The sequence below is a fragment of the Boleophthalmus pectinirostris genome, unplaced genomic scaffold (assembly GCF_026225935.1).
Source record: "Boleophthalmus pectinirostris isolate CB_2022bp ecotype Guang Dong unplaced genomic scaffold, ASM2622593v1 HiC_scaffold_1, whole genome shotgun sequence".
NCBI lineage: Eukaryota > Metazoa > Chordata > Actinopteri > Gobiiformes > Gobiidae > Boleophthalmus > Boleophthalmus pectinirostris.
In genome coordinates, this window is record NW_026570970.1 from 28,389,471 (window position 1) to 28,414,704 (window position 25,234).

At 37.1% G+C, this 25,234-nt stretch overlaps 1 protein-coding gene across 4 annotated transcripts in view; it reads left to right on the forward strand.

The window, feature by feature from the left end:
- The window catches only part of pard3bb (par-3 family cell polarity regulator beta b), a 346,128-nt gene that overhangs the window by 67,006 nt on the left and 253,888 nt on the right, over window positions 1-25,234 (forward strand). For all 4 annotated transcript variants that reach the window (XR_008632058.1, XM_055152785.1, XM_055152788.1 and 1 more), the window contains 5 exons: window positions 4,414-4,475; window positions 12,205-12,288; window positions 13,344-13,469; window positions 18,533-18,800; window positions 21,945-22,053. Coding sequence is in view for 3 of the 4 variants with exons in the window: in XM_055152785.1 (XP_055008760.1) it covers window positions 4,414-4,475; window positions 12,205-12,288; window positions 13,344-13,469; window positions 18,533-18,800; window positions 21,945-22,053 (649 nt within the window). In the remaining variant the exon portion in view is untranslated. The remainder of the gene's footprint in view (window positions 1-4,413; window positions 4,476-12,204; window positions 12,289-13,343; window positions 13,470-18,532; window positions 18,801-21,944; window positions 22,054-25,234) is intronic.

Genomic DNA, 25,234 nt, shown 5'->3' on the forward strand with positions numbered 1-25,234 from the left:
CTAGAAAGTTATAAAAGTTTGAATAACTATAGAATGTTTGTTTCTATAGGTCTCTACAAGACTTATGCAAATGAATTGGAGCACACCATTTTGTACTTATTTTTTAAATTTCACATTATTTGTGATATGTGTTGTTTTCTGGAACCAACACCATGCTTTTGAGACTTGTTTTTCTCCATTCACACACACACACGTACGCACGCACACACACTTTGAGCTTTGAGTCGCTCACGTCACAGCATATCCACAGAAATTGACATGAGTAATCCATCTCACTTATACCTGATGACATTAAACCACACTCTAATCTCCCTCTGTCTGTCACAAACCGAAACTAAAACTAATTCAACTTTTTAATATGTCGTTTTGGGCAAATATAGCATTTTCACTCCAACAAAAGTTAACACTGTGCCCTAAATATGTAATTTTAGCAATTAATACCCTGTCTTTAATAATAATACTAATTGGTTGACTTTTTATTCAAATGAAGACTCATTCTAAATTAGTGCTAATGACAAAGATACATCAGAAGTCTTTTGTAATTATCAGCCCATTGTTCAGAAGGCCGTATTTACATTGAGTTATTAAGTGAGACACACTCAAAGTCTATCCAATTAATACATAAGAGATTGTTGTTCTGACAAGCAGTGGTTTATAATTAATGCTACTCGTCATTGTCAGAGTAATTGAACTCACCATCTGCAGCTTGGCCATGCTAAGTGATTTCCAGGCAAACATATTAGGCCGTACACTGTAGTCAACTGTTCTGAGAAAAGACTATTTGGATTTACATCAGGACTAAGTAACTCATCTTAAAGGAACCATGTTACACTATTTTCTGTTCTGTTATAATGTTGTTTCCTCATCACGAATATTGGGTTTTGTTTTTGTTTTGTTTCATTCACACAAAAGGCAAAAGGGAGCTGTTAACATGAAAATTGCTGCTTCATGACATCACAAGGTGGAAAAGAGCATTTTGAGATTTGGAGATGTAGACAGACTATTAATAAAAACTAATAATACAGGATTTCTCAAACATGTGTGAATGAAGCCAAACACAACTCCAGTTATGTTTTTGATGAGGTAACAACATTCTAACATGGCTTAAGCTCACAAGAGTAAATTTTGGTTAATATAGGACCTTTAAATACAGTTTAAGTTTTAAAACATGGGTTAATTGTGAAATGAAGCAAACTTGACATGCTATCTACAGGTGTCAGAATGATGAAAAAATTTGCACATAGTAATATGAGCAATATTATTCCTTTTGACTGGTGAAAATTCCTCAAAATGACTCTTAATACATTTGACATTTTCACTGTTTTGGAGATTAAAATGGGTGTGTTTCATATTAACTTTGCACAAGAAGTGGTTTAACAAAGACTTTTAGTATCACAGCCATGATTTAGCCTAATTGATTTGAAATATATCGTACTGAATCGTATCAAATCGAAAGCTCACTGTATCGAGATATGTATCGTATCGTGCTCTTTGTATCGAGGTATGTATCGTATCTGCAACTTCTGAATGATACCCATCCCTACTAATAAACATGAAGCTCAAACCCATGAATAGGCTTGATTGCAGCAACATTCAAAACAGATTTATAGAAAATGTATAGAATCACCTCAAGCTTTTTTTAAACACAAGTTTATTAATTTATGCACAGTTCATCTTGGTGATATTTTCTTCTGTCCCATCTCTGTATCAGGTTCTCCCTCTGACAGGTGGTGGGGGTCAGATGCCATTAGGAGGTGAGGGTCAAAGGGTAAAGGTCAGGTTAAGGAGTCCATTAATGGTCACTAATAACATTGACCGCCATTGAGCTGAGGTGTGTGTTTGGATACACACTGACACAAATAAACAGATATAATTACAGCGAAAATATAGCTTGAAATTGTGAAAATATTCTGTATATTTTACTTATCAATACATTTACCTTATTTTCTTATAGACAAATTATCAATAATCATTTTGTGCGGCAAAGTTGTTGAATGTAATAGCTTTTTGAACACTACTTATATATATATATTTTAAAGTTCTATATTACACAAAGCTTTAATGTTGAAAATCACATTCTGTTGTCTAAAGAAAGTTTTATTTATTATCATGGTGGTATCAAAACTGGTATTGAGTATCAAGTCTATTCCTTAGTAACAAAAATGAGTTTGAAATTTTAGTATTGTAACAGTACTACTAAGATTTAATTTTTATCTGACTTATCAAGGCTAAATTTAGTTAGTGTAAGGAGATACCACAATCCTTAGCAAGTTTTTATTTTGTGTTTTGTTTTTTTTTAAACCGTAGATGCCTCTCTACACCCAATGGCGTTCCCATGCATTGAGTTATCTCCCGTTTATAATTTGATGATGTTACATGAGGGCAAGAGGTAAAACAATGGCGTTATAAGTGACGATGGTGTGATCTGTTAAACTGATGGATGGATAATGAATAAAAATCAATTAACATCTGAGGTGTGACGCTGGTGTCAGGTTCATAATAAATAACAGTCAGAGCGTGAGTCAACAATGGAGACAGGACAGAAAAAAAAAACACTGAGGTGAGGAAGATGTGTGTCCAGGGAGCAGTAATCATTACATTAGAACATGACATAAGGCTGACATGAGAGAGGGAGGGAGAGGGGGATTAGGAGACGGTAAGAAAAGGAGAGAGAGAGATGGGGGGACAGGAGGGGTGAGGAGAGAGAAAGAAAAAGCAGCGATGGCGGAGAGAAAGAGGGATGGGAAGACTGAGAGAGAAAGAGAGAGAGAGATAAAAAGAAAGAGACAAGGGAGAAAGGAAGAATGGAAGGGCAAAATGAGAGGGGAGCGGGAGAGATTTGGTTTAATGTCCGAAGGTATAAGTGAGATGGATTACTCATGTCAGTCCATTTCTGTGAATGCGCTGTGACGTGAGTGACTTCATTCATTTCAAGACACAAAAATCAAAGTGTGTGTTTGAATGGGGAAAAACAAGTCTCCAAATAATTACATTGTTAGATGCAGCGATACATACATTCAAGAGAACACATATATAATGTATATATATGTATATATTTCTCATTGCCATATTATTAGAAACTCCGGCCTTGATTATTATTGGCAAGTTTCCTGCAACAAACAAAAGTTGGAGTTGTTTGTTGTTTCATTCACACATGTTTAACACACAAACTACATATTTAGGTTGAGTTCATCTCTTAAATTGAAAACACTTCTGTTCCACCTTGTGATGTCATGTGGTAATACAAGAAGTGCGCCAGTGTGTGTGTTTTTTTTCGTTTTTTTTTAACTCCACACACCTTCAGTAGAATCATTTGGATGATTTTAGGAGATGTAGACAGATTAATAAACCAGATTTACTCAAACATGTCAGAATGAAACAAAACACAACTCCAGGTATGGTTCTGATGGGGTATGAGGTATTATAACATGACTTGAATTATAGTACTTTCTTTTACATTTACCCTCATTTGTCCATGTAGGTTCCATAGTGATGCTAGTACTATAGTAGTTTATGTGGCCTTATATGTGTTCTGATTAGGGGTGTAATGATATCCAAGTCTCACAATACAATATCGTCATGGTATGAACCTGACAATATGATATTTATTGCGGTATCGTGGGAAAGCTCACGATATGGTGGGGAGTAACAATATCCAATCATAACAATAATAATAGCATTGACAAGACTTAATCCAAAGAACTAAGACTTAAAAGCACTTAGAACTGTTATTTTTTCTTTTAGTCTACACTGAAATGGAGCAAAGGATCATAGTCTATGTAGTTGCCTCTGGCTTTTTATTAGCTATTGTGATGGTCCACAATATTATTGTGAGAACTCTGATGATACGATATCACAATATTTCAGCTACTGTTACATCCCTATTTCTGATACAACACAAGATCATTCTAAAGCTAGGTTTATTTCTGTCCCGTGAGTGTGACCTTAGTATAATTGCCCAAATAAGAATCTAGTACTGGTTAGTATCAGATTTTTTAAACTTTTGACAACCCAAATTCCTAATGAATAAATTGTTTATTGAGAATGATTCAGGTTTAGTCAATACTTAATGCTCTAGCTCTTTAATTAAGTAGGTACTATGCTTGAATTATTGTGTAAGCAGTGCTTTTTTGGTTTGTTTTTTGGTCATTCAAGATATCCAACATGAAATAATAAAGAAATATTGTCTCCAACAAATATGAAATAATATAAATTCACTTTTCAAATAAGCGGAGGCCATGTGAAGTACTTAAAATGATCCTTGGACTCACTGACCAACTAAAATGTCCCCTCTTCACATAAACCATCTTATCATTCATTCATGTTTAAAATGTGTATGTTTTGTTGTTTTTATAGTTTTTATTCCTTCTTGCCAAAATTAACCAATAACCAACACTGCTTCCTTTCTTGCAGATCGCGAGCCCTGCCGTCCCCGCTTCCGACCGCTCCTATAACAAGCACTCATTTAACACAGGGTAAGTATTTTTCTGCACAATTTCATATCACAAATATTAGATTATTGCATAAATGTCCCAAATGAGCAGCACCATCTTTGCGGTAGCCCTCTGTAAGCCTATTCATTTCCGCGTGTTTGCCTCTATCGCTGTTTATTGATGTTTTTGCAGAGTGTTTTTGTCCTAGTTTCCCTTCGTTAAATGTGTTCTCTCATCAAGGCCATTACACATATAGTTACAGTAACAACTCTCCCATCATTAGCTCACTACAAAAGGCTGCCAAAACCAGGTCAGGGTTTGCACGCAGAGTAAACAGCCTTGCTCTCGTTGTCGTGCACAGAAATAAATAAATAAAATAAAAAATAAACTGTAGACTGCATGGATACTCGCTAATGAACGCTGCCTAATTAGAAAGCAGGGTGCACAGGCAACCCCCCCACCCGTCCTATGTGAGATTTTTCTGGGTTGAGGGGTTTGTTTTGGGGGAGTGGGAGTAGAAACTGAGCCACATGCAGTTTTTTATATCAGAGATGTTACCATGTTGTTACCATGTTCAAGGTTGCACTATGAATGTTAACAAATTAGTGCCAGCGGTAAATTGGCTGTTTACTCTATTTCTATGGGGTATTTTGGTTCTGTGCAATGTATGGGAAATATTTTTATCCATGGGTTTCAGAATGATGAGACATTAGGACTGTTGCCATAGTGATGAAGAATTTTAAACTAAATATTATGTCTTTTGAATGGTAAGTCCTCAAAATGTTGAATATAAGAGGAAGCTGGAACACAGTCTAATGCGAAACGTAAAATGGCCTAAACTTGACCCATAATGTTTTGTGGCCACATGGCCATGTCCTATTTAGGTCCTGATGAAGTCCTGTTCTAGTCCTGGTTTAGTTTTGGTCTAGTCCAGGTTTAGTTCAAGGTCAAGTCCCAATTTTGGTAGGTGTTGAAAATACTTAGCCATCAATATGTTGTCCCTAGACTAGGAAAAATCATGATTATCGTATTTTTCAGACTATAAATCGCACCAGCCAAAAATATGTGTAATGAAGAAGAAAAAATATATATTAGTCGCACTTTTTGGGGGAAATTAATTTTATAAAATCAGAGACCAGGAACTGACATTTCATCTTGAAAGGCAAGTTATAGTAATAACAATAGAACAGAGAACAACAGGCTGTTAATGTCACATATGAACAGTTATTCAGATAACTATGGTAAACTTGTTATGTTCTGTTGGTTATGCTAAACTCTCACTCCAAATGACTAAATCCATTGAATTCTTCATCCTTGGTTTCACTCTGCACCGCTTCCTCTTCTACGTGGCTGATGTATCAGTTCTAGTTAGAATTATTCCGGCCATTCTGAATACCAAAAGGATGGTTTCGGTTGTTTTTATGTTTGTTTAAATTTTAAATTGCGGTAGAGCAGTAATGGTGCGATCAACTGACATGATACCAGACAGGACAGTGGCTCTTTCTTTTTCTTCTACAGCCGACATGCGCAGTAGAATGCGAAAAGACAGTGGTACAGGAGTTCACAAGCCCAGAGTGCCCTCTCGCGGTTTTCAGTGTGAAAATTTTAACATATAAGTCGCAACTTAGTATAAGTTGCAGGACCACCCAAACCATGAAAAAGTGCGACTTGAAGTCCGAAAAATACGGTAATGTAAAAAAATAATAATAATACATAAAAAATACTCCAAATACCCACTCAGATATACAGTCCAAACTTATGTAGTTTCTATATTCCATACCATCTCCCATCTCCACTCCAATAGCCATCTCCCATCTCGACTTGAACAAAGATTGGCCCCACTGCTTTCTCCACTGAACCACTATAATATTGTCCTCATAACTGTGTGCTGCTATTCCGGTACATTTCAATGAAACATCTCCCCTCATAAACCGCCAGGCGCTCTCCTGATTAAGTGCAATAAAGACCTATTTTTCTCTTTAATAATACATGCTGTTACTTTTATTGTTTTCATGATCTTCCCACAAAACAACCAAGTGTGAAAGAATCGCCGCCAAATTGATAAAAATATTCATTATTCCAAACTCGCCCACACACACGGGCCATCTCTGCGGTGAGTAATGTAAAAATGATGTAATGGTTTTCATGGTCGGCAGGGAAACGATCCTTGAAATTGCAAAAAAAAAGTCCAAAATGAGTTCAGGGAGCAGCCTATAAATATTACAGGACTGAAGCATACCTTAATTGAAATTGCGCAAGGATATATATTAAAGAAATGGTGCTGTGTACATTCATGCTTTCTGGTTTTCTCTCCCATCAAATCTATTTACTCAACCTGTTAAAAGTAAACCAACGGCTATAAATAAAGTAATGGCCTATCATGATTTTAAACACAGCATGCATACCGCAGGAGTCATTACCTTTGGAGAAAATGTACTTTTATGAAATGAAAGCGAGTTAAGGTGAATCGCTTTCTAGAAATAGCACTGCGCCTCCTATACTGGGTTACTTTGAGAAATATGAGATAACATTTTTGCCATGTATTTCAGTAAAATATGTCTCGTCCCAGCACAGTATGTATAAGCTACAAGTTTGTATAAGCAACTCTTGGTGTGTGCATCTAATTATAAAGTGTTTTAATATCAGGAAGTGCATGATTAGCATGCTAGCAGCTGTTAGTATTACAGTTACAGCAAAACTCCGCCAGTGAAAGTTGTGAAAAGAGCTAATAAAATCATGGTGAATAATTAGGATGCTCGGAATGCAGAAAGCAAGTTTTTTAAGACAGTAGAAATGAGATACAGCATCTTTATAGCAAAATATACACATTCTGATTGGTAAATTTATTGAAGTGTCACCGTATGCTACCCTGATTCATCAGCCAGTTTTACTTCGTTTCACTTCGTACAAACTGTCTGACCTCGCACCGTTAGAATTTGTTTGCTTGACGGTAGGCGGGCACTTTTTGTCATTTAACCAATCGCTGCTACTGGTATATAAAGCTTTTCCCTAATCCAGTAGGAAGAAGGGCAATAACGTCTTTCCCCTTGATAAAATTCACCAAACATTCTCTTTGTTACAACTTTAAATCCTCGATCTTGGGAATCGTTGCCAACACAGAATGTATGGCTCTTCGCTGATTGGCTGGTGTCCAAACTTGCACTTCCGGGGTTTTTGCGAACTGTCTGTTGTATTTTAATTCCTGACCTGCTCACTGGAGAGAAATGAAATTGAGCGGAGGCACTGGGTGGCGCCAGCCTGGCAAACCGCATGCAGTGCCGATAATAGGAATTAAACCATCAACTTTCTGGTGGGTCATAAACCTGTGCTGCTTTTTTGACTGGAAAATCATGAAAACAATACAAAACAATACTAACTAATACAAACTAGCTGTATCCATTGTTATTAAAGATAACATTAAACTTATAGCACTTAATTAGGGTGCCCACAATGGTAGTGGAAAGTACAATTTGATTTTCCTGGTTAGATAAGTTTACAAACAATTCCCTATAATCCCATTTTGATTTATTTAAAAAAAATAAAATAAATACTACAACACAGATGATCACCGAGTTGTGTTATGCTGCAACTTTTTGGTGGCAGCAACACCATCTGCTTGTCTCCTTCTTCTATCCTATCCCATTGCTTTGCATCGAATATTCCACAGTATGGCATTTCACTTTTCTATCGCCATGGAGACAAGGAAGTGACTACACCAGGCCAAGTTACAGGTCAGATCCCTTGATATAACACTGCTCCCAGTAAGAATGTATGTGTTCAAGGTATTTCTGAGCAGTAAAAACACTATGAATGAAATATATGCTAGATAAATGCATTTAATATGATACTATGGAACCTTCCGGAAACAATAACCATGGCGACAGGCTGATTATGGAAAGGTTACATAATGCACGTTACAAGGTTTTGTAATGAAGATTTCATGTACAAAATCTTATCTTTTCAGTGATTCTTATTCCAGTATGAAGACTAAATATCTCTAAATATCATGATCCTTTATTCAGTCTTGTGTCCGTTCACGTCATTATTAACCTTAAGTAGTGGTGCCCATTTGTACCTGTTTACAATCCCTATTTATTCCACAGCCGCCTCTTCTTTTCTGAAGCCCGACCCGACCACAAAGCTCTCAGATAAATAAGACGCATGAGAGCTCAGTGTTAATGGACTCTCCAATTTTTTTTTTTTTTGTCTTTCAAACCGTGAAGCAGTGAAGTGGCAGGTGTACGAATAACACCTGCACGCTTCATCTTTTCTCAAACCCTTTTTCCCTTCCCTCACAATCCAGGTTTTGTGTTGCATTGATGTAGCCTGTCAAACATTTCAAAAACTGAAAAAAAAAAAAAAAAAAAAAAAAAATAGAAATAAAAAACTGGTTTCGCAAATGGATTTCGAGTGGGGTTTTTGTACCGATCCATTGGGAGCTTTGAGAGATCAGAGATAGCAAAGAGGAAGCGCTGGAAGATACCCCCCCTTCCCCTTCATAATTATTCAATTCATTAGCCAAGTCTAATTAATTCAAAACCTCCTTTATAATTTCTCCAAGTTTCTTTCACATCTATTAAAAGTGCTTATAATGCGTTTTTGTTCGACTTTTGTTTAGCTGCCAATAGAAAATACATCAGCGGAGAGGGAAGCCATTACCTGCTCACCAAGTCTGTTTGAAAAGCAACTAATGTTTGGCAAAAGAAAAGTATGAATAATTATTTTCATATTTGTCTCATCACTGGTGTTGTTTCACGCTGCTAGTATAACAAGGTATGGCAGATGTTGTGTGCATAAACCATCTGGTGCACTGCTGCGTAGGCTTTGTAGTGGAAACTTTTACACCGATTTGAAATAAAATAAAAGGAAATGCCTGTTTTTTTGGGTTTTTTTTTTTTGAGTATTGCAGTCATACACGATTGGTTATTTCCACTATTAACAGTTCTATGCTGAGAAAATTTGCAGTGAGTATTGGTGCGCTTATGGTTCCATCAGCTGTGGCTCCAATTTATATTCTTTTGAAAAACTATTGCCTCTCTCTCCTTGGATGCTGCTGTCAGGCTGTTAGGAAAATGTTTGTATTAACCATAGATTGTAGACAAAGGGCGTGTGACGTCACCCATAGCGTTCATAGCCACTCAAATGAAGCTTGCGATGCTACAGAAGCGATTTTGGAGCCAGGCTCTATATTATGAATAGGACGTTTTTGACGTACAAAATAGTGAAAAAAACCAACAACCTAGGATCATGTAGAGCGGGTTAATACGAACATTTTAAGAGCAAAATGACGAGGCTCATAGCAGCAGTTACAGAGAGAGAGGCCACAATATTCCAATGTAAATCAATGGGAACCAGGGATCAGAAGGAGTCGGAAGAGCCCACATGTGAACTTGCTATCTGGAACACAGTGGGTAGAGCGTTAGCTATGTCCATATATATATATATATTAGTATTAACCCACTCTACTCTACATGATTCTGGTTTCGTTGTTTTGTCCATAAATCACGATATGAACATTAATAACAGACCAATTGGACACCTTCTTTCCCTGACGTTGTCCTTAGCAGCAGGAGCGATTGACTGACTGATTGTATTTTATAACACCTCTCCTGGAGTTGTCCACCTTTGAATCAAGGTTTTGACTTCTTTATTACATGACTTAAGAATGCTGTGTGTAGTGCTTTTGGTCAAAAAAACTTACCAGCCTTATACTGTACACTTTACACTTACACTGTACATTAGGGCCACAACATCGGTTTCAATCAAGCTGAAATTAGCAGTAATAAGGTCCTCTGTAAATAGCTAAATATCTTTTGAACTTAGTGTCGTATTGTCAATAATTCTCAATACCTCAATAAGTTTAGAGTAAACCTCTAAGTAACAAATGTGATTCCTGTATTAGTTTAGCAATACATATTTGAGTCTCCTCTCAATTTTTATGCTTCTGGATGTGTTTATTTCCCTGATGGCGAAGCATAACTAACCACCATTAGATATTTTTCAAAACATTTTCAGACCGCCTGTACATGTTCCCTCTTTACAATACTCATTATGAAACTTGATAATGCGGACAGCTTGCTCCAAAGTCAGACATGATGGTGTTTGCCAAATGCCCCCTGAGAATCACTGCAGAGGACAACAATTAGTTTTTCAATCAGTAACACAGCCCTGTTTATGGACCATTCAGTGTGGGGGACCAGTCTGAGTGTGTGAACGGAGCCCATAGAGAGAGACCAACTGTCTATTCAAACTTAACAAAAGTCCAGACACACAACTCTCTCTCCCTCTTTTTCTCTCTTTCTCTGTCTGTCTGTCTGTCTGTCTCTCTCTCTCGCTCACTGTTGCCATATTTCATTCTCTCTCTCTCTCTCCACCCCTCCCTCCTTTCTTTAGTCCTTTAATTCCCCTTTCTCTTCCATCTACCTCTTTCTTTCACCCTCTTGTTCTTTTTCTTTACCCTCTTCTCTTTCCCTGTCTCTCTCACCCTCTCATTTTGTCTCTCGATTTGTCTCTCTCCCTCTCTTTCTTTCCCCTCCCCTCGCTTTCACGCCCCCATTTCTTCATCTTCTCTCTCACCCTTTCTCTTTGCCTCTCTTCTATTCTACTTCTTTCTATCTACCCCTCCCTCTTGTCTCATCTCTCTCTTTATCTATCTGTCACCCTCCCTCTCTCTGCTTTCTCCCCTTTTCTTTCATCTATTCTCCTTCTCTCTATCTACCCCCCCATTCTCTCTCTCTCTCCCTCCCTTCTTTTCACTCTTTTTCCTCTCTCTCTCTCTTCCGGCCCCATGTCTCTCTTGGCTTATTCCAGTCTGTACTTTACATTCATCCTTTGTTTAAAAGCGTGCGTGCGTGTGGAAGTCCTTGTTTATTTGATTAGTTTATCTGAGCGCGTGCAGTAGTTAATCCTCTCCTGACCTTCTCTCTGCTCCCTCGTGTGAGCTGTTTGTCAAAGTTATACGACTCAGAGTTTGGTGATCTTGACTTACATAACACCTCTGTCGTAAACAAACTTGCAGCGATGACAGTGCAGCTAATTATAAGTCTGAGAAACAGTTACTTACCGTCAGGGGTGGGTGATATAGGAAACAATTAATATCATAATTTTCTTAGAGCCTGAGCATACTTTTGAATTGATTCTGTATAAAGTCATCTACTTTGTCTGAAATTTCACTGTGACTGGTTGAATTCGATTGGTTGAATTCAGCTGTCACTCAGCCATACAGATGTTTACTGATAGGAGAATTGTGGGAAAATTCTGTCTTTGAACATATTACTGCATAAAATAGGGAAACTGTGAACTGCGATATGATCAACATAGCAGATTTATATCAGTATTTTGCACAGGACTACTTACTATACCTACCTACATGTATACTGGCTGTGGCTCACTAATTGATCCACAAATTCAAAGGTTTGAGGTTTGATTCCTGTTCCGACCTGTTGATACTGTTTTTGTGTCCTCAGGCACAACCTTGCCCGTGAATAAATGTGTTTTCTGAGTTACTATCTAATTATTATCTTCAGTTATTATCTTTCAACTCACTGTACTCTCACTCATTGTACATGCGTGGCCATTAAACTGCTATTCAAAATGCAAAATTCAAATCCACACTTTTGTCACATACATTGAGCTATAGTTGTGTTTACCTATTTAAGTACCGGTATTTGACTGCTAATGCTTTGTGCTGTATTCCCACACAAAACTAATCATTCAGCCAATTGTATTAACTCTCTTTTTTTGTGTTTTCTGTGTCTGGTTTTGTTTCCAGCCTGACGAGAACAGTGGAGATCTTGGGCGAGGACAGTCCTTTGGGGATCCATGTTGTCCCGTACTGCTCGTCCCTCAGTGGACGGTAAGCTCCGAGCAGCCACTTGTTTTTACACAAATACAGTGTCTCAAAACAAACTCAATACCTTCGACTGTTTAAAGCAGGTTACTGTCACTGATTTTATTCTTTATTTTATTGCTTTACTGTGGATTCTTACTCATGTTAATTAATAAGTAATTATTATTAAATGTAAGTAAATTCCTGGTTTGTCACAGAGGTCAAAGTTTATACAAATTTCATTGTTAATGTGAAACAAATATTTTCACATTCATTACATAGTGAGCAGTGACAGATTGATGGCACCTAGTCTTTGGGCGTTGGACAGTCCAAAAGTGTATGGGAAATTCCTTGAACAGAGCAGGATATATTTTCATGGTTGTTCTCATGCTTCACCTGACCCTCTCATCACGTCTCTACATTCCTCTGTGAGTCCCATATCCACACTGTCCTCCACCCTTTTCCTCTGCTGCAGCTACAGTCCGTCTGGTTGCACTGACCTTTCACCTTTGAACCCACTGCCACACTTCTGGAGATATTCTTTTGTCTGTATCTGTCAGACCCATGGGGCTAAACATAGAAAAGAAATACAAGAGAGTATCTGACCTACATTTACATTTCAACAGTTCTTTCAACAATATTAAAGGTCCTGTATTACCCAAAATGCATTTTTGTGATCTTTAAGTCATGTTAGAATGTCATTAGCTCCTAAAAAACATACCTGGAGTTGTGTTTTGACAGTAGACATTGCCTATTCCAGGGCTGAAATCCTCATGAAGGTGTATGGAGTTTAAAAAACACATTGAAGCACTTTCTGTGTTGCCACATAACAAGTGGAACTGAGTGTTTTGTGTTTGAGAGAAGAATTCAGCCTAAATATGCAGAGTTTGTTTGCTAAACACCCAACTCCATGTATGTTTATGATGAGGAAACAACATTATAACATAGATTAGAAAATAGCATGATATAGGGTCTTTAACAAAATATGACTTCATACAGCCCACATTCATCCATTCCTCCTACTCTTGATCTTTAGTTAAATCACTTCATGATTTACATGCCATTCCTCTCCTTGCCTTCAGGCCTCTGGGTTTGTTCATCCGCGGCATTGAGGAGGACAGCCGGAGCAGAAAGGAGGGACTTTTTGTGGAGGATGAATGCATCGTCAAGATCAATACTACCGACCTCATGGACAAGTCATTCAGCCAGTGAGTGCCACCTCTGCTTTAGTCCCCATTAGGCCCCATACTAGTGAGAAATTACATCTGACATGATTTAAACCTCTCCAATGGCATAGACAGAGCTAGCATACAGTGTAATCCTTTTATTAGCCTGTCCTTCCTTGGGTTGTCCTTGGTTTTTATTGTGACCGATTCAGACAATTTATAGTACATCATTTTAGCAATATTTAATTAGCTACATTTTCCCCCTTTAAGCTTTTATGCTATATTTGACCTTTTAAAATGTCATTCCTTTGTACATTAAATACCAACCACTGTGTTTTAATTTTGAATAGTATAGAATAATATATCAAAATACATGGTATTTTTAAAATGACTAGCTTGCCTTTTAATGTAATTTTCTATGTTTCTATTCTGTCCTTTTAGTGGCTTTGTCTTATTTTGTCTTATTTTTTTTTAGTCTGTTATGGGGTTGCCAAAAGTATTGAAAATAAGATACTAATCGATACTAAAACTAGTGTCGAAACTAGATATTCATTTGAGCAAATACTAAAGAAGTCACATTCAAAGGACAGAAATGAACCTTTCTTGAATATGCTTTGAATGATCTTGAGCTGTATCTGATCAAGTATACAAGTAGAAGTAAACTAGTATACACTCATGGACCACTGAACATACTTGAATGACTCAGGGTCACATAGTAATATAAAAAAAAGTACTACTTACTATGTAATGTTGAAAATGACATTTTATTTTCTAAAGTCTGGTGTTTCTTCTTGTCATGGTGGTATTGGAGTATCGAGTCTATTCCTTAGTATCGAAATTGAGTTTGAAATTTTAGTATTGTGACAACACTAATCTGTTGACAATGTACCTTAAATTAAATAATTATATTGTATAAGATATGAATAAATTACTTAATAAATGGTTTATAGCTAAAAAGGCAATTGATACTTTTAATTCCATACTGTGGAACATTGCAGGCAAAGCAATAACATTGCAATGGCAACAACAGTCACTTGACACACACTCCCACAATGTTACATAATGCAGCTTTAAGGCTAAATTGTTCGAGCATTAAATTCTGAACTTGAAATTTCCATTGGTATTGTACTGTATATTTGTCCTTTCTTAGTACTTGAAGTTTCCTTTTTTGTCTTTTTTGTCCTACCACCTTCACAACTAAAGAGACAGATGCTTTGAGAATACCCAATTCATCTGGATCTTGCCTTGATTTCTCAAAGGATAGTTTTGTTCATTCACATAAATCTCCCCCTAAACGCGTCTAAGCAAAATTGTCCCTATCCTTTTATTAATGCTCCTAAAGAAGTATTATGGGATTTGGGGTATTCACCAGTGCACTGAAATGACAAAACCACACCTGTGGAAATGTTAGTCACTGTTAAAAATCAATGATGTGGATGCTTTTGATTACAATGGCAACATCTTTTCATTTTTGGCCATAATCCGTGTCCGGTTTAGAGTGTGGTAATGAGATTAGACATGCAGAGTTTGATGCTGTGCTGTAGGTAAGTGGATTAACACTGCAGGAGGTTCAATCTATTGTTCATAAAGACAAGATGCTCCTTTGTGTAGATACATGTAACATATGGGACATAGTGTTGTGTACTTTACATATGGGACAGTATATGCAATGGTAAATTATCTGTTGTACTTATGTTAGTTTTCTGTCATATTGTTTGGCACTTGAAAATATGCTATAGGTTTTAAAGAGCCCATGTTACGCTGTTTTCTGATATTTAGTATGTTGTTTCCACTCTGTTCCACCTCGTGATGCCAAGCGGTAATAGAGGAAGCATCCTACTGTGTTTTAAACTCACACTTTTCATATTCCTTCGTTAGAATCATTTGGATAATTTCAGGTCTGGAATTTCCAAATTCTTCTGACTAATAATAAAGGTCCACTCAAACGTGTGAATTAAACAAACACAAGTCCAGATACTGTATGTTTTTGGCATGACTTAAAAATCACAAGGGACAGTTATGCGTAAAATAGGACCTTTAAAGGGTTTCACACAAACTTGAATGTTAGGATAGGAACACATGGCAAGTATATTCTCATCAATTTCCTCTGAAATCCTAACTTTTGCCGTGGTCACCGTAGACCTGTTATATAATCCTAATCCTAAATAGAAACTACATTGTCAAAATCTACCTTTAAATCATATATTTTATATTTGGAATTTGACCTAACTTTACTCTGATCATTTCAAATGTCACAAGTGAATTAAAGAAATGCAGTGGATTGTATTCTATAAATCCTGGCAATTTGTTTTTTTAGGATTTTCACAGCATAATAACCTTTCAGCTAGTTTCTGTTGCTTTTTACTTCAAAGGGGCAATATGTCCTCTGCATTTGACCCGTCCTTTATGTTGCTGGACGAACATTGTTTGAGCCATGAATACTGTATATTCAGTCAGTCCAGTTTTGCTTTTTTCCCTCAGAATAACAGAATTGTACTCACCTCTGTTCAGTTCACATAAGTAGGCCATTGGTCGTCCTCTTAGTGTCCACACAGTAGCACATACACACACACACACAACACACACACAAACACACACACAGCTCCATTGTTCCCAGTTGGCAGCTTTACTGAAGAAGGCTGTTTGATTAGGATATCTCTTTTACACAAACGTGGCTCACACTGAGAGAGGCCATAATGATATCATCTTTACACAATGGCCTCTGGACGACACCAATCTGCCCCTCCATCTAATGTTATTGTTCCGCATTGTAGCTTTAGTACAATGAGCCAAGCACAAGTGTCATTCAACAAGGTGTGATACTGGCATTTATGAGACTGTCCTGCCAGAGCAATGGGTTCAATATGGAAATTAGAAAAGCAAAATATTGGAAAAAGAAAAGAAAAGAAAAAAAAGGCTGTAGTGGGTCAGGATTCAGATGGTTAAAGCTGCACTACCCACTGTTTCTCTTGTAAATGGCTGCATTTGTTTTTCACCATAAAGTGCAGGTTTTTTTACCTTTTATTTGAGCAAAATCTCTTTCCCCAGTACATATATTTTGTATAAGCAGCTCAAACTAAGTCCTCTATGTACTGTATGTATCTGTTTATAAAGCTTTCTGTTGTCAACAAATCAGAAAGTATGTGGTTAGCATGCTAGTTGTTGGAAACTAGAATGCATTAGAAGTTTAGAATGCATAAGGTAAAGTGAGGAGGACCACTGCAAACCATGTAAAATGAACTAGTTTTGTTTTTCCATATCTTTAAGACTGTAAAAGCTATAAGCTGTATTTTATGACAAAATCAGATCACTGCATGTCGTTATCTAATTATAAACCATTTTATTAATTATATAACATTTTAAGGTGAGAGGTGAGTGAGCATTGGTGGTCCAACCTGTTTCACTTTGCAGCCTGAAAAAGCCATTCTAAATTTAACACATGCTCAAAAAATCATGAATACTAGAGAATACTATATTTGCCAAAGGGTTTGTGAGAACTAGTGTGACAGATTTCAATACTTCCTCTTTCATGATTCGAATACCAGGTACTCCTGCTTTAACTGAAATCCCTAAAACCACAAGGTTACTGGTTTGAAACCCAATCTTGCCAGTTCATAGTTTTCTTGTGTGGGACGCCATGGCCTTTGCCCCAGAGCAGTGCGTTATGCTTTTCATACATTAAAAATACATTAGTTTCAGTCTTTACAGGTTATAAATAAAGGAATACATTTTAAATATTACCATTGCTTTTAATTATTATTATGCATATTCCTTACAAAGAAGAAAGCTGCATTTTTTCTGTCTAATACCCCATAAATTACAATATGAATACTTTATACATATGATATTGTGGACCTAATCTCTTGTTACGGAAACATTATGGTCATTATGAGTCCAATAATAATCTAGGAGGGATACAATGAGGCTTTAATCCAATAACAGTGAATAAACCAGATTGTCTCTCTTGGATTTCTGAAGTGAGTAATGGTTTATGCCGATAGCTCCTGACACACTGCTTCCTCTAACATACTTAGCATAATCTCATAATTATGATTATCTGCAAAATGATCTCTTTTATTGACCATAGGAGTCCGATGGCCGACTGTGCAGGTGTGTGTCTGCTTTCTGATAGACTGTCGGTATTTCTGCACTTCATGGTACTTATTAAGAACGCAGCCTTTTGTTATACGTTTGAGCAATTTATGAAGATGCATCATTAAGATAAATGGGATTCTTGTGATGGGAAGCTAGATGATGATGTTGTTGCCGCACCCTCATTTTGGGAGCGGCAACAGTCTACTGAAGTAAAAGTATTGAAGCGCCCGTTGAAAATGTACTTAAAGAGTAAAAAGTTTTTAAGTACGTCTTTTGCGCAGATTTTCAGTTCAAATAAAGTTTCAAATGTAGTGATATTGATAAAGATTTGTGCTGAATTTTGTTCAACAGAGATGAATCTATTAGGGATGTAACGATAGTCAAGTCTCAGGATATGATATCATCACAGTATGAACCTCACAGTACGATATTTATTGCGATATCGTGGGAAAGCTCATGATATGATGAGGAGGCTCACAATTAGGGATGTAACAATATCCAAATCTTTCAGTCTGATATTTTCATGACATACATCTCACAGTACAATATTTATTGCAATATTTTGTTGAGGTGAATAGACTTCTTTTTCCTCTTAAAATGCCTTGACAAGACTTAATCCAAAGAACTTAAAAGACTTAAAAGTGCTTAGAACTGTTATTTGTTCTTGTAGTCTGCACTGAAATGGAGCAAAGGATCATGGTCTATGAAGTTCCCTCTGTCTTTTTTAGCTACTGCTGCAGCATAATTCTTAATTTAAGCAAAAAGACTTGTAATTCAATATATTGTAATGTCTACGATGTTATTGTGAGAACTATTGAATTGTTTTTTTCCAAGTGTAAATTTTGTGTAATATAAGACCTTTAATGTACATGGGTTAGTGTAATTTCTTTTATAGTAATTTGCGTGCTGTTTTCTAGGAATCTATAGTGTACCTTTGCTTACTACATTGGTGTATTCTTCAGACTGTGTAGTATTTTTACTTTTTTCTCTCCTTTTTTCCCCCCATCCAGAGCCCAGGAGATCTTTCGGCAGGCCATGCGCTCCCCTATTGTCCGTCTGGAGGTGGTCTCATCCTCCAACAGAGAGAGATATGAGAAGAGTCTGATTGGACAGCTCTTCAACAGTACCCCGGTACCCCCAGGCCCAGAGAGCAGTCCCCGGGTCCCCAAACCCAAAGACCCCCCTCCTCCTGTCATGGCCAAACCAGTGTTCAGACCTCCAGAGAGTACGGCCATGAGGACACCAGAGGAGGCTGTGCCAATGGAACCTCCTGTCCGGGTAAGATTGATTTGTTAATATCCGTACCACCAGATAATGTCTAAATCAGGTTAAAAGGGCCCTATGACGCTATTTTCTGATCTGTTACAATGTTGCTTCCTCTTCACAAACATACCTGGAGTTATGTTTTGTTTCATTCACACATATTTAACTCACAAACCCTGCATATTTAGGCTGAGTTACGCTGGAATTCCTGTCTCTGTTAAACAAAAGGTAAAAGCTTGTTGTTAAATTTAAAACTGCCCCATAATGACATAACAAGGTGGAACAGAACAGTTTGAGCTTTGTAGATGTAAACACACTAATAAACCAGGATTACTCAAACATGCGTGAGTCCAGATATGTCTTTTGATGAGGTAACAACATTATAACATGGCATAAAGCTCAGTTTAAATCAGGTCTAGAGATGCACAAAACCAGGACCTGAAAAGAACTAATGCTATTCTAAGGGTGCGTTCACATTTGCACAAACACCACATTAAAGGCTACCTGATTTTTTTCCCCCATGTATCTGAACAGAATGTGTCTTGCTCCAATACAGATATATTGAATAAGCAGCTTTTGGGACCAAATTAAGTCTGCTTTGTACTGTCTGCATCAAAATTTAAAGCATGCTAGTTGTTAGATTTAATGTGATGGTCTGTGAGAGTTCTGACAAATACTCAGTGAATTATTAGTATTTTCAGATTGCATAAGGTAAGTGAATAATAACTTCAGACCACTGCAAACTGTTAAAAAAATGTTGCCTCTGTTTTTCACATTTTAAAGGAGTAAAAATCACATACGTATAGTGGCTTTAAAATTGTGACAAAACTGTGAAAGTGAAACTAAACTGGGACTAAACCAGGATTAGACCAGGACTGAGTCAGGACTGAGTCAGGACTAAATCAGTACTAAATCAGTCAGGACTAAGTCAGGACTAAGTCAGGACTAAGAAAGGACTAAGCCAGGACTAAACCATGACCCAATCTCTGTCTACTATATCTACAACATTAACAATTTTATATTTTTTGCATTGCCCTTTCCATCTTTATAGTGACTTTTTTTTCTAATTACTACAAACTGACAAGATATACATAGCACCAGATAAGTAGGCCTACCACATATGAGCTTTAATGAATACCTTTTTGATAATACTATATCCTGCGACCCATATCAAATCTCCCATGTCCCTGTCTGGCTCCCAGCCCAGAGCCTGAGGAGCGTGGCTTAAGAGTATGACTTTTCCAGGTACTTTATAATGAAAATCCTAATCCCTCGATGAATTTGTTCGATTACACAGTGAATAAATTTGATTAAACTGAGAAGTAATGAACTATTTTTAATTCCTAATCCTTTCTGCTCATAGCCAGCGTTTCCTTTGAGATTTTAAAGCTGCTTTTTAATATTAAACTCTCACAGGATTGGCGAAGTTCATATTATTTCATGTGTTTTTCAGTCTTAAATCTTTTTTTTTTTTTTTTTTCTACTGTGAAAAGACGTGTAATTTTATCGTCACGTCTCCATGGCGATGTGAAACAGCTGGCGCGGGCAACAGTTACTAAGCAACAAGTGATTATGGTGAGTTTTTCTGGTCACCAAAGTCAGACGAGAAGAGTAAATGGACTGTGGACGTCAAGACAGAACTTAGGCACGATTATTTTTAAACCTGATATTTTAGTGTAAATCCAGCAATATAACTAAACAAATGTAGATATATTTATTTGAAAATGGTATTGCTTTGTTACAGTTGGCGTAAAAAGATGTTATGTTTAAAATAATAAGGGACTTGTACTTGATTATTAAAGAAAGATACTAAGTTTGGAAAAGCTGTCAGCAGCCCTAACTAACTACTGCTTCTATTGCCAGTTAAGAAAGTTAAAAGTGAAAAGAGAAAACATAAACTTGCTGCTCTGCTATGGCTGTTCATTGGTTCCAGAATGAGGACTGTTGCCATAGCAGTTAACAATTCAAATATTAAGTAAATTATATAACATACATGTATAAATATTATGTCTTTTGAATGGGGAAAAAGAGAAAATCCATGTATTGTATAGATCTAAAGCAAAAGGTAGTTTAATAGGCTTCTACTATAACACTGACAACTTAGGATAGTCAATATAGAAATATATGGACAAAATTGTATTGTTTTAAATAACAAAATTGTCTTGGTAGGGCGTTCACATGTGTCCTGGTTTGAGTTCAGTTTAGTCCTGATTAAGACCCCGTTTACACTGAAAGGAATCCGTGTATCACCATATCACCGTATCGGAAACAATCTGCGTCCACTCAAGTTGTTTCTATGTCCACAATCCTTCCTTATCCACACAGCTTTGAGCATTTTTGTTTACGTTTTACAGAAACAAAACTTAAAACCGCATGGCTAATTAGCATAAACTGAACTCTCAAAACAGCTCGATATTGTGCACTGATGCGGTTCAACTTCTGTCGGACTAAAGGACACAACTCAGTGGAATATGAGTGTTTTTTCTGTGACAGAGGGCTGTTCTGCTAATGGTGAGTCTGTTCTGTGCTTCTATTGCATTGGAGACGGGTCATGTTAAACTTTTCAGAGATTACACGTCTGCAGGTCATACACTTAGATGGCGGTGAATTAGTTACTTTGCGGTGCATAGATCTACATCAGCGTTTTCAGGCATCACCGTGCAGGATCAGATCTGTACTCGAATGAATTTGTGGGAGCTGGCGGCACCAGATCGTTTTCCATCGGATTAGTGTGGATGAACACTGCATACGTACTAGTGTGGATGGGGCCATAGACTTGGTTTGGTTCTGTTGTAATCCTGGTTTAGTCTAGTGTGAGACAGTTTTCTTTGTTCTACTGTTACTTAATTATCCATGTGTTTATAAATAATGTATAAATAGGGCCGCTGTCATATCAGTTAACAAAATCTATCTTTTGAATGGTGAAAAATCCTTAAAATGTTGCCTGTAACAAGAGGAAACGGGAAACCCATCCACCTCTTGGTAACAATTTTGAGTCTAATTGAGTTCTAGAAATATATAGACCTATAACTGAATATATTACCTGCTCACGGTAACTTTTTTTTCTTTGTGGCCCAGTTGCTTATATCAAATTTTAGTCTGTGTTTAAAGGGATAGACCACCTTCAAACATTGTATAACAGTATCATTCTCCACACAGGCCCCCAGGAGCAGAAGCCAGAGCCCCCACTCCAGGATAAGTCCAGGCCTGTCTAGTCTTGTGTCCAGTAAACGCGGAGGGAGACGAATAAGGATCGATTTGAAGAAAGGTAAGCACTAATCTCAACAACCATAGTCAACAATAGCATAAAATGAAAAGCATATGTCTAGACCTCACCACAGAATGTCTAATTAGTGCAGGAGGAATAAAACAATACAGCTCTTATGATTTGCAATTAATTTCGAATCATAGTTTGAATTGCAGCCTGGTGACTCATTCCCATCAGAGGCGTAATAAAGTCTGATGTCATGTTGGCAAGCTCCATTTGTTCAATTGTGAATCGGATATTATTGTTCATTGCAAACTGTGTGTTCAATTCATAAATTTGTGTCCCGTAGGTCCACTGTGAAATGTAATTGAAATGCATAACTGACTAGAACAAAATACCTAAATATGTCTGTGCAGAGTCTGATGGTTTTGGATTTTGAAAACAACAAGTTGAAATAAACTTAGAAAAGTGTGGTACTCACTCAGCATAAAAGAATAATAATAAGTACATCTAAACCTACATAAGTACCTAAGTAAGTGTAATTGGGATGATTGTAGAATGATGGCCACATCTCTATCAGTTTGCCCCAGGGCAGTTGTGGCTACAGATGTTTCTAAGCACAATATACTTGTAACTCAGGGACACCGTTGTATTCAATTGGACTATCATATTTTTTGGACTGTCGCTCCGGAGTATTAGTCGCACCAGCCAAGAAATGCGTAATGAAGAAGGAAAAAAACATATATAAGTTGCACTGGACTATAAGTCGCACTTTTGGAGGGAAATTTCTTTTATAAAATCAGAGACCAGGAACTGACATTTCATCTTGAAAGGCAAATTATAGTAATAACAACAGAATAGAGAACAACAGACTGTTAATGTAACATAACAGATAACTATAGCATTCAGATAACTATAGCATAAACAATAGAATATAACACGTTTACCAAACTCTCCATCTCACTCCAAATCACTAAATCCATTGAATTCTTCATCCTCTGTGTCACTTCTGAGCAACTCCGCGACCTCTGGCGGTAAACAGAGCATTGCTTCCTCTTCTGCGTAGCTGTCGTCAGACTCAGCATCAGTTCTAGTTAGAATTATTCCGGCCTTTCTCACTCCCAACAAGATGGTTTCGGTGTCACTGAAGTCCAGGCTTTGTCAATCCATCCAATGACTTCCAGGAAAGTTGCATGGCGCCTCTGCCCGGTTACCGTGAAGCTGTATTCTCCATCCCCGCTTTTCACCAGTCCGTCACAAGTATCTTGCTCACTGTTTTCGACTAAATATTTGCAGCAGGACACATGCAGGAGATATGCGTAGTAGGGCACCAAGTGACAGTGATACAGGAGTAATAGAAGTAGCAGATACTGGCACACAAGCCTAGAGCGCCCTCTCTCAGGTGTCAGTCTGAACATTTTAATATAAAAGTCGTACCGGAGTATAAGTTGCAGGACCACCCAAACCATGAAAAAAGTGTGACTTATAGTCCAAAAAATAGTGTACTTTTCTTGAACATTAAACCATATAGAATGTGACTAGACAATTTTCACATTTAACAACATGACTTTATGGTAAATTGTGACAGATTATAGACAGAAAAAAACAATATATTCTGTGGAGTAATATTCTGTCTTACATATTCAGTGTTTCCCAATAATAAAAGATGCCAAAAAGATGTTATATTACATGCAAAGAAGGAAGCCTCAGTCTCAGCATAATCCGTGGGAAACAATATGTCCATGGGTTTCTGAGTGATAAAAATCTAGCACCGTTGCCATAGCATTTAAAAACAAAATATTATATCTTTTGAATGGGCAAGTCATCAAAATATCATTTATAAACAGAAAGCCCTGAATATAGTAGCAATATATAGTCTAATTCTCCATGTCTATATTAAACCTGTTGTCCCGGGCCTGTATCCATTCTATTGTCCTCTATAACATCTCTTTTTCGTCATTCTTTGGCCCACTGTCCTTCCCACCCTTTCCTCTTCCCTCCATCTTCCTGATTCCCTCTCTTCAGGGTCTATTAAGTCTTTATTGATCTGTTCATTTCTGCTGATATGAATTCATAGCTAGCCAAAGTGCTGACTCTGCAGTGCTAAAGAGACCAGACTAAATGAGGTCTATAAAGGAGCACTGCACTCTCCATTGCTCCACTATATCGCACTATACGCTCATGTGGTCATTTTGTGCATACATGTATGTTTATAAGCCAGCCACACACTCACTCTCTTATGGGTTTTATGGTTTTAATCTAGGCCTTTTCCAGCACATTCAGTCTTCATTCACACTTGGTTGCCTCTTTTCATTTTTTTTCTTTTTTTTTCATGCCTTTTTTTTTGCCCCGCGGGTGAACTCGTCACACTAGAAAATATCGCCACAAGCTACAGCTAAAGGGCTTTAAGCAACAGGAACGTGCAATCTCCTCCAGGTTTAGCTTTTAACCCCTCGTCTCTACGGGAAAGAACAAAGTTAACAGTCCTCAGATGGCTTTATGTGTTCTTGATGTTGACTTCTATTACCTACAGCAGTGGATCTTGAACTTTTCACAGCCATGTCACTCAATAGGAAATCAGTTAGCTCTTTAAAGTCTATTTGTAGTGACATGAGCAGGATAGACCCCGGGCGGGAGAATTTAACATAAATACAAAAACTAATAAATAACAGGAAGCACAAACAGTGGTTATGTTTACACACACACACCAACAATCTGACTCCTATCTGATTCCAGAAGTTATCAGATTATTGAAATGTAAACAGTTACATCTCATGTGAGTCATTTTCACGCCTGTGTAGGTTCTGACAATTATGCGAAAATGATAAAATAATGGGGCAACGACAAAATGAGAGTGAAAATATTAAAGGTCCTATATTACACCAGCTTTAAGTCATGTTAGAATGTTTTTATCTCATCACTAACATACCTGGAGTTGTGTTTTGTTTCATTTACACAAGTTTGAGTAACCCTTCATTATTCTGTCTACATTTCCAAAGCTCAAAATGTTTAATTCCACTTTGTGATGTCATGCAGGGGTAGTTTTAAAGTTAACAGGTACCTTTTGCGTGTGGTTCAGTAGAGATAGTCAATTCCAGGGCTAAAATAATCCAAATGATTCTAGTGTGTAATAGGTATTTGGTTAGACATAACATATGAATAGCAGAATAGCATGAGTGTTTTTTATTCTGCTTCCTCTAGTATCTTATATTTTTGATTAGCTGAATTATTAGTGATTTTC